The 9,902-nt window shown below is 42.4% G+C and overlaps 1 protein-coding gene across 2 annotated transcripts; it reads left to right on the plus strand.

The window, feature by feature from the left end:
• The first annotated feature begins 3,232 nt into the window (after nt 1-3,232).
• On the plus strand, nt 3,233-9,379 carry LOC134393528 (WD repeat-containing protein 75-like). 2 transcript variants are annotated; one of them, XM_063118567.1, is made up of 4 exons: nt 3,233-3,315; nt 4,717-4,846; nt 5,850-5,915; nt 9,229-9,379. In XM_063118567.1, the coding sequence occupies exons 1-4, from the start codon at nt 3,239-3,241 to the stop codon at nt 9,361-9,363; spliced, it is 408 nt and encodes a 135-aa protein (XP_062974637.1). In that variant the 5' UTR covers nt 3,233-3,238; the 3' UTR covers nt 9,364-9,379. The 2 variants fall into 2 exon arrangements, with proteins under 2 accessions (XP_062974637.1, XP_062974638.1); XM_063118568.1 differs by lacking the exon at nt 5,850-5,915.
• The last annotated feature ends 523 nt before the right edge of the window (nt 9,380-9,902 follow it).

Here is a 9,902-nt window from a genome sequence, read left to right on the forward strand (position 1 = left end):
AAAAAAGAAACAGGCCAGGTGCACCATTAACCCATCATTTTGCAGAAGAACATTCCCACACAGACTTAAAATTTTGGGCTCTGAGTAAGCTAAACACAAATAATGAGAAACAACTACTAAGGAGGGAGATAGAATGGATTATTAAATTAAATACTGTAAAACCTAAAAGTTTAAACGAAGATTTGGAACTGCTTCCATTAGTGTGTTTCAGCAAATTACTTTAATTACTTTCTTACTGTATTCATACTGTTGCATTCAACAAAGTCAATCTCTTTGAGCAGTTTGAAATGGGGCCTACATCTGGCCCAGGCCTATTACCAACTTTGTGCGGCCCTGTGAGTGGGGTTTAAATAGGGCTGACTTGGATAGTTAAAAGAACAGTTGGGGTTTAGAACCAGAGGTATATTTAACACTTACAGCAGCTTTGCCTACTAGCATAAAAGCTATGCTGTTTGGTTTATTCTTTTGTAAAGGCAGAATCACATGCATAAACAAACATCAGTGAAGCCCTGCCTTCAGTATTTTTTAAAAAAAAGCAACAAAAAAAAAGCCAGACTGATGCAAAAAGCTTCTGGAAAGAACAGCAATGAACAGAATTATGTTTTCTGAACAGAGCGGTGCCCCACTACCAGCAGACTCATTCACCAGAGCAGGGTGTGCCCTGATGGTCCCCCATTACAAATTAGAATGTGCCGGGGGGGGGGGGGGGCGGGGCGGTGCAGAGCTTTTTCAGTTCCTGGCCCCCGGGCAGTTTGGGGGACTGGTGGCTTGCTCAATTTTACTTTTTAAATTTTTACTTTTAATCAACTGTAACTGCTTTTACATCGTTGTATTCATAGTGCTATTCTACTTTGCTGGTCTTGTGACCGTAATAAACTACTACTACATTTTAATGTGGATTCCGAGTGTTTAAAATTCTAAGCTTCCTTGTATTTAACCTGCTAAACCATTTAAACAGTTTTATGCTTCTATATTGTTGTAAAGCACCACTATGCCAGAAATCGTGAGGTGACGTAACATTTTAATAAAAATAAATAAATAACCTGTTTGGAGACGTAGTGTGTAATTATGTCCCATCCACTCTGAAAACTGAAATTGTGCAAATTATGGAACTATGGTTTGTTCTTCAGCTATTAATATAGTGTCTAATTATAAAATAATAAAATATTTATTAATAAAATAGCCACAATTAAGCAGCAGTTACAAGTACTTCAAAGTCACATTTCAGCCGCAAGCATTTATATAATTTACAGCCCATCCCTTTTGGTGTTGATTTTTAATCGTTTTAATCAATTACAGTTGGTTTTGTTTTCTTTGACTGCTGCTGAGTATTATTTTATATAGTTAGCAAAAAGGTGGGGTATAGGAATTATTTTAACAAAGCAAGATGAAGGTGAACGTTTGAATTATGATTTCTCCACTAGCCCTTCTGAGAGGATTTTTTAGTCCTTGATACTTAAATATTTGCCCAAGAAATAAAGCTTTTAAGAAACATCCAAGAACTACCTTTAGGTACATGTCTTTTACTTTCACATTTAGCGTGTGAGCAGGGATGAGAACGCCTTCCATTTTTGGGAGTATGTATACCAGACAGAGAATGAGTTCTTGAATTGTACAGCACGTAGTCTAGAATTTTTCAGGTGGCCGTTCCCTGTAAGTTGATTATTAAGGTAGACATGGAATGCATTTCTAACCACATACATGTACTGCTTCCCTCTCACTGCTGCAGGCATAGCTGCACATCTAGATATTAAGTATTGTTAATGCATTTTCAATTGCTGCAATTTTATATTTAGCTCAAGTGTGAGACTGCATGCTCTTATTAGAGTTGAGTGTGCAAGCATTTTGGAGAAACTGTTCATCGTTTTCCCAAAAAAAGTCACAAGCCACCAGTGCAGAAGAGACAATAGATGAATAGAACACAAGCATAAAAAGGCTTTCAATATGGAGAAATAAACTTTGGTCTATTGCCTTGCCAGAAAAACTAACATGGCAGGCCATAGTGGCTTGACCTGAAAAATAAAAAGGTGGGTTTTTTTAATGAGAATTGGTAGACTTCCATAAATTTTGCCAGTAATATAATTAAGATGTTAACACTAACATGGTTCATGCTAGAAAGCTGCATAGGAATGAATGGAAGAGCCTAATTAATTTGGTTAACAATGAAGATATCAAAGTTTAGAACAGACTTCAAAACCCCTAATTAGAAAAAATATCCTTGATTTTAGGTTCCGTTTACTCAATGATTGTTTGAATATAATGAACGAATATGTATATCTATTTTATAAGAAATTAAAATTTGAAGTATCTTTTGTAAAAAATAATGAATAATCTTTTTGAGAAACTAGAAATAGGGAGTGCCCCGTTTTTATTTAAGCACAAAGAAGTGCCCATTCCCATTTTATACATTAAAAAGTGCCATAAATTCGCCTCTCCAAAACCACTATAATCAACTAAGCTTTACTTCAAACACGCAACATATAAGCCCCTACAAAAAACAGAAATAATAATGTATCTGCGTGGCAGCCATAACACCCGCCAACCTAATATTCCCACCCATCCCCATGTAAAGCATAAGCCGGAATGCTAGGCCAGTGCGGCTGCCTCGCCTTAAATAGGAAACGGAACGCATGCGCTGTTGATCGCAACGTGGCTCTTCTCATGAGCAGCGTGGCGTCGTTCTAGCCCTTGGCATATCGATAGTAAAGAGCCAACCTAATCTGCATTGGAGCGGGGCGGGGGTTTCCCCTCAATTTTAGGCAAATAATTTTAGACAAATAATACCAAATAAGGATGTCGAGGTTGTGTGACTGTTTTCTATCGCTATACACAGTTCTAGCTAGCCAAGAGTTAATTGCTAAATCGCGGTTGGCTTCAGCCAGCGTAGAAATTTAAAAAGTGAAAGGTACACACTCCCCTCCTTTCCGGATTCTCTTTGAAAGTTCCTATGAGTGAGGCCGGAGCATAGCAGGGAGACACTCTATCCTCCCGCTCAATCTCTATGGTACCAGGTTCGGCTTTATCGGCCTGGGTAGGTGCAATCGGAAACCGGAAGTATAGAGTAACCCTTTAAGTTTCCTTCACCCATGACAAAGAGAGCGGAACGGTTTTTTTTTATTCTGGAAATGAGAGGGGCCTGCTATAGAGTTCTAGGAAGCGCTTGGCTAGAGCGGTAGCGGCGTCCCGTCCTTTCCTGGAGGGCGGGGGCAAAGGTTGGAGGTCGGCGGGTCAGAAAAAGATGGTGGCGCGCGAGCAGCTCCGTTGCGGTGGCAGCTGGCTGAGCGGGAGCCGCGCGGTCTTTTCTGCGGATTCTAAGTGAGTGGCGGCCCCGGGGACGAGGGTGGTTGGGGGCAGCTTAAGAACCGGTCACCTGAAGAAGTTATAACTGCAAACAGACAGGCTGGTAAACGCACACGCGCGCACGTGTGGAACCGTTACGCCTGCCTCTTTTGCGTCGCATAGTGTCGGGTTCTCTTGGTGCAACCCCGTGCGCACTTACATGGGATGGTGCTATATAAATAAATAAATAAATAAATAATAATTATAATAATAGAGTAAGCCCTATTAAACTCCTTTGCATTTTTCTTCTGAGTAGATATAGATGGCATTGCGCTGCTAGCGTCTCTTTCGCAATGCTGTCCAATACATGTCTGTGCAGATGTTAGCCCCAGTGAGGTCTATGGTCTTGCTCCTAGGTAAGCGGATATAGAATTGCAGCCTTAGATACACGTTCCTGTCTGCTTTTTCGTGGCTCGAACTGAGTTAATGGCTGGGTAGGGAGAGAAAGTAGGTTCTGTTATACGACGCCGTTTTCCACGGGGGTGGGAGGGTAGGTGTTGATGTCAGTAATTTATAGGGTGAAAGTGCAGGATTATTTGAGGTTCCGGCGAGCAAGCATCTCCTGATACAAAACCGATGATTAAATTATCAGAATCATTCTGATGATTACATTATGCCTTTGGCCTCTGTGGAATGACGGAAAAAACGTGTTTGTTTTCTGTGAGATGAATGTGTTTAAGGGCACCGTGCTATGTATTTTAGACAGAAAACAAAATCCTGCAACTGGCTGACTGGGGAATGCTGGAAGTCGTTGGACTTTTTTCTGTTTAAACATGCTAAGATTGTGCCCTAAACCATATAAATAACCAAGCAATGCAAGTCATCTCTTATTATTATTTTTGCCTCTTTTCCTCCTCCTTCCAACATATGTCATCCCCACCTATCACAATTTTGAATAGTAAAGTCCTTTTGTTGCTTGTTTCATAAGGACATAAGAGGAGTCCTGCAGGATCAGACCAAGGGTCCATTTAATGCAGTACTCTGTTCACACAGCGGCCAACCAGCTGTTGATGAGGGACCCACAAGCAGGACATGGTGCAGCAGCACCCTCCCACCTTCCTTCCCCAGCAACTGGTGTATAAATATTATTTCTATTGAGGTTTATATAAAAATAAGCATTTGGGCTTATTATAACCAGTATAACAGGATAAACACCAGGATCATTTTTTTATTATTATTTTAAAAACTATTTCTTATGGGTTTGCTTTCATATTAGACACCCAAGGCACCTTGGATCTAATACAATATTTAAATGGATGCACAAAGACTAAACTGTGTGTAATAAACTTCTGGGTTTATCGTAGTTAACATACGTTGTCTCTGTAGCATACTATGAATGCCTCTTCATTCACTTCTTGTAAATTTCATTGTTTTTAGGTACCTCTTGTGTGCTTCCGGTGACTATGTAAAAGTCTACAGCACGGCTACAGAAGAATGTATACATGTCCTACAGGGTCACAGCAACTTTGTCACAGGAATCCAGTTGAATCCCCAAAATCATCTGCAGGTTATTACAATTTTGTTAATAAGGTTAACTGTCTTCAACAGACAATTTGTATCCCAAAACCTGTAAAGGTCTATGAGTGGTGTTTTTCTTACACTGTGCAGGAGTACTAATTAGCTGTCCAGAAGGTCTGTGTTTACTTCTTGATCAAGTGGCTGATCATAGCACCAAGGGAGCAAATTACTCCTATTCTGGATCAGCAGCATTGACTTCTTCATAGTTTCTGACCCAGCTGAAAATGCTGGTGAAGGCCTTTAAAAACCTGTGTGGTCAGAAGCCTACATCCCTTAAAGCAGGGGATGGGAGACTGTGGCTTTCTTAAGGATGATGGACTTATCTCCCATCATCCCAGGCCACTGACTTTGCTGGCTGAGGCTGATGGGAAGTGGAGTTCAAGAACGTGCAGAGGGCCACAAGCTCTTCACCCTTGCCTGAGAGAGCATCTTGTCTCCCTGTCCCTTTCCATTCAGACCTGTGGGGGTTAGCGCTGTTATGTATCTTGTCCTTTATGAGATACAGAAATGAGAACTATAGGACTCAGAGCTGTACCTTCTTCAGGTAGCACCCACCTAGTGGAATACTCTGTCACGTGGTAAAGCTGTCTACATCTTTGGTGCTATTTTGGTGCTTAGTTAAAATGTTGTTCTCCCAGAAAACATTTCTTCCTAGTTAAGGACAGTTGAGTCTAGTATCTACATGTTGACTCTATGTCAAAAATTTATTTTTGACTCTTACGTTATACTGGCTGACTTGGATTGTTGCTGTATTTCTGGAATATTTTTATGGTAATTGGTTTTACTCGTTCGTACATGTTGCTTGTGTGCCTTGTTTTTGGCAGAGAATATGGTATATGCTACTTTAACTAAATAATGAGAACGACCACACTTTCTTACTATTTTTATCACATCACAGAAATAGTCAGCAATACCGGGAATCTGTATGCTGTACATGTATGCCAAAATAGAAGGTTATGGATGACTTGAATATATTTTTTTTTCCTCAACAGCTCTATTCATGGTCTCTAGATGGCACCATTGAGCTTTGGGATTTTATGGACGGAATTCTAATCAAGGTTGGCTGAATTATTTTTTGCAGCAGTTCATGAACTTTATTGTTCTCAGTGGATGAGTTGAACAGCATGCATACTGTTAAATACAATCACTCTGATTTGTGATGTTTTTTGTGTGCAGACCTGGATATGTTCTGTCGCTGGCATAAGAGCTGCATCCTGGCTGATGCAAGTTGATCCGTTGATATTTTAGGATTCTTTTAAAAATTGAGGTTTTAAAATTATTTTTAAAACCATTTTTAAAGATAAAGAGATGAAACTTGGCACCATGATAGCTTTTAGGAAGGGGTTTAGCCATACCAAATTTGAAACAGATCCGTTGATTTTTAAAGATTTTTTTAAAATTGAGGTTTTAAAGTTCTTTTTTAAACCGTCATTTTTGAAGATAAAGAGATGCAACCGCTTCCCTTCCACTTCACTTTGTACACTTGTGATCTAGGCTCTGTCTGCACTGCTGGGATGCAATGCAGAACATTTGAAGTGCATGTCAGTGAAAAATAGATAGATTGCAGTTTTGGCTGGCTGGCATATCTCTTAGAGACAGAGTTGGACTGAAGACACAACTCAGAGATGGCTGTAGCTGAGCCCTGAGAGGCTGCTGTGTCTCAGAGTCCAGTGTTGGTGCAGGCATAGGTGGCTGGCGTTGGAGTTTTTTTAAAAACAAGGGTCACCGGATGCGACCAAGCTCTAAGCTGTCACCCTACCCCCAGCCACAGGGTACAAGTGCACAGCCTGGCTGGACCGTTGGGAGACTTTGGCAGAGAGAGGGGGTGGGGGATTATTTCAAGCTGGAGATGTTGGCTGGTTGGCATAAAACAGAGAGAGGCTGAAGGCAATGCTGATGCACCTATAGCTTGGCCCTGAGGCTGGCTTGCCACCCAGAGTGTTTTAAGAGTGCATCAGAGTTGAGTGGATGTGCAGGAGGAGAGGAGGTGCAGGTGGCTGGTGGCAGAAGTTTTGGGCAAAAAGTGGGATGATGATGATGATGATGATGATGATAATAATAATAATAATAATAGTAGTAGTAGTCACCAGACATGACCAAGCAATAACCTGCAATAAGCAATGTCCCAAGCCACAAGTGTGCAGCCTAGCTGGACCATTGGGAGACTTTGGCAGAGAGAGAGAATCAGACAGACAGAGAGATTGTTTGAGGCTGGAGGCTTTGGTTTGTCTGCAATGACTTAGAGTGAGAGACAACAGAGGCTGCACAGACAACCCAGAGTCATCTCTTGTAACTTAGCCCCATGGTGCTGGCATGCAACGCAGGGCATTAGGAAGAGAGTCTCAGAGTCACATGTTTGTGCAGGAAGTAGACAGGAGTTCAAAGTCTGGATGTGCGAAGTGGTGCCAACGCACAAGCCTTGACAAGCTAATGTATGTAAGTGAGAGTGTGAATGGGCCCAGTAGTGTTCACTGCCACAACACCCACCCTAATGTTAGAGTAGAGGAACTTGTGACAATCATACACAAGCTTTTCTTTAAAAAATGAAATTTAAAAATAAAAAAGCTAGCTATCCGGCCGGCCAGTAGCAAACCCCGTTAACAACAGCAGCAGCTTGCAACGAGTGAGGATACAGTCAGAAAAGATACTTGAGGGAAGGGGAGAATGTATCACACAGAGTATAGCAAAAGCTTCAAAGTACAGCAAAAGCTACAAAAGTAGGAGTGAGTGAAGTTAATTTCAGATACATTAAACGTCTCACCTGTTCTTTATTTCAGTGATTATAACATTAAGATGTTCTGTAGAACAGATTTGTCTTTAATATGTGCTGTAAAATCAGACATGAGACCAAGGCTATGTTCGGGTGGGCACACCCCCTTGGGGGCTGACCATGTTGTCCTCCTTTTTGGTTTCCAATATACGGTCACCCTACTTACAGCTCATCCTCTAGTTCTGGCCTGGAAGACACTGATCCCCCTTCTCTTCCTTTTCCTTCCGCTCCCCTTCCCTTCCCTTGTGTGTCATAATAACCATGTAGCTGGTAACCCAAAGGGCCGGGCCGGTCTCACTTCCTGTTGCTGATATCAGCCACTTTGGGAGACTGTAATCGTTGGGATAAAGCTGCAATAATCAACCAATACATAGGTGCTGTGATACCCATGATACAGCACGGTGTGAAAATGTAGTAAATCGATAATTTCAAGATAAGCAACGACAGCACTTCACATGTAGATTGGATCCCAGCTGGAATGGAGGAAAAGGGTGTTGTATAGAATGTCCCAGCGAGAGATTTCAGTGAGCTTCCTTATTGCTCGGTTTGACTCCCAAACCTCTGCAACATGTAACACGTGGTTCAAATATGAAAGGAAGAGCATTATTATTATACCCTGTTCGGAAGACACCTTAAACGACAGGGATGAAGGCTTTTTTGTTAACAAATAAGGCTTAGCCACCATGGTTTAAGGCGTCTTTTGAACAGGGCCTTTGTGGTGTTTGCGAGAGCATCACATACAGTTTCCAGTCTAAGAGAATCCAAATGAGCCAGCGTTTGAAACGGGGCGCTTGCTTTAGTATGCATGAGCCAACATTGCCATGCATGTGCGTTAATGCCCAGATGCTTCCGATACCCCAAATAGAGGGTTAGCTCTAAAAGTACTCCTTTCCCAGTGCAGCGACATCTGCACTGGGAAAAAACCTCTGTCGTTGCAATTGGTTCCCTAGAACAGCCTTCCTCAACCTGGGGTGCTCCAGATGTGTTGGACTGCTGGGAGTTGTAGTCCAACACATCTGGAGCGCCCCAGGTTGAGGAAGGCTGCCCTAGAATATGACTTCCTACGATTTCTTTCAGTACTTCTTAAGCCTCCGCTTGCTTCTGGGATTCAGGAGTGGTGCTGCCTCCTTCCTTTCCCTCCATGTTACAGGCACGGCCCTGTGCTCACCCGTGAAACGACGGAGCTGGCTTTGCCTTAGGAACCAGTAGCTGCAACACTACTCCCTGTGAAGACTGGATGTACAAATTGTGCGGGAGTAATGGTAAAATTTCAAAACGATGTTCTGTAAAATATTGTCCTCCTTTTCCCCCCCAAAAAAAGTGGAATAAGAGGCTCTTTAATTCTCCCTCCTGATAGATTTCCGTTGGGTTTTTTTCCTAGCACCCTCCCTTATTTATATTTGTGTGTTCCTTCACAGCGCCAGGCTCTGCAATGTTTGATTTCTGCAAATTTACTCCCTATGCTGCTTTCCCAGAATCAAAGCACTTCACATCAGCCATTAATGTATTATCGTTTTAATAGAAGAATTTATAGGATGGAGCCCCATTGAGGCAAAGGGATGAACTGAGAGAAAAACCCACCTTGTTTTCTTTCCTTCCAGATGTCTGGAGACCGCCCAGTCCTCGGCCACCTCATGGCCGAGGTCAGAGGCCTCGTCCATGATGAGAGGGAGGAGCTCCAGGAACAGCCCTCTCTGCAATCCTCTGTGTCCTCCAGAATAGCAGCCCCTGGATAGAAAAGAAGAACGGTCAGGCCAGCGTTATGGGATTTCTGCAGTGGCCTAGGTAGACTGGAAAGCTACGTTTTGGGTGAGCGCTTTCGTCACGGCATCTTACAGGGACCAAGGTAACAGGTGGATTCGTCTAATTCGGGGAATCTCACTCCTCAGACTTGGAGGATTTGGGGCTTTCAGCAATGAATGAAATGTCTTATGTCAGGGAAAGGGACTATATATTCCTTCTATATAGTTTTAACCTCATATGTCACAGCACAGAGCCTCTTTCATGTCCCCACCACATTTGATAAACTGCCAGTGTTTGGTGTTACATTGGCCATCTTCCAGTCCTCTGGTCCAGAGGCTGAGCTTAGGGACATGTTGCATATTGGGGTTAGAAAATCAGCAATTTCATATTGCTGATCTTCCATTTTCTGAAGGAAGCCTTCTTTCCTACAACGGCTTCCTCTTCATGGCTTGTTAGCCATGCTGGTGACCTCTGGGGCGTGGTGCTTCCCTGCCCAACCTGCAGTACACATTTTAGCTGGGTTTCTCTTATG

The sequence above is a fragment of the Elgaria multicarinata genome, chromosome 2 (genome assembly GCF_023053635.1).
Source record: "Elgaria multicarinata webbii isolate HBS135686 ecotype San Diego chromosome 2, rElgMul1.1.pri, whole genome shotgun sequence".
Classification (NCBI taxonomy): domain Eukaryota; kingdom Metazoa; phylum Chordata; class Lepidosauria; order Squamata; family Anguidae; genus Elgaria; species Elgaria multicarinata.

What these genes read in the sequence shown, in the direction of transcription:
- LOC134393528 (XM_063118567.1), top strand. Translation starts at nt 3,239, where the DNA reads ATGGTGGCGCGCGAGCAGCTCCGTTGCGGTGGCAGCTGGCTGAGCGGG. An exon ending in GTCTTTTCTGCGGATTCTAA is followed by an intron (nt 3,316 to 4,716) that starts GTGAGTGGCGGC and finishes CATTGTTTTTAG; the next exon opens with GTACCTCTTGTGTGCTTCCG. An exon ending in ATCCCCAAAATCATCTGCAG is followed by an intron (nt 4,847 to 5,849) that starts GTTATTACAATT and finishes TTTCCTCAACAG; the next exon opens with CTCTATTCATGGTCTCTAGA.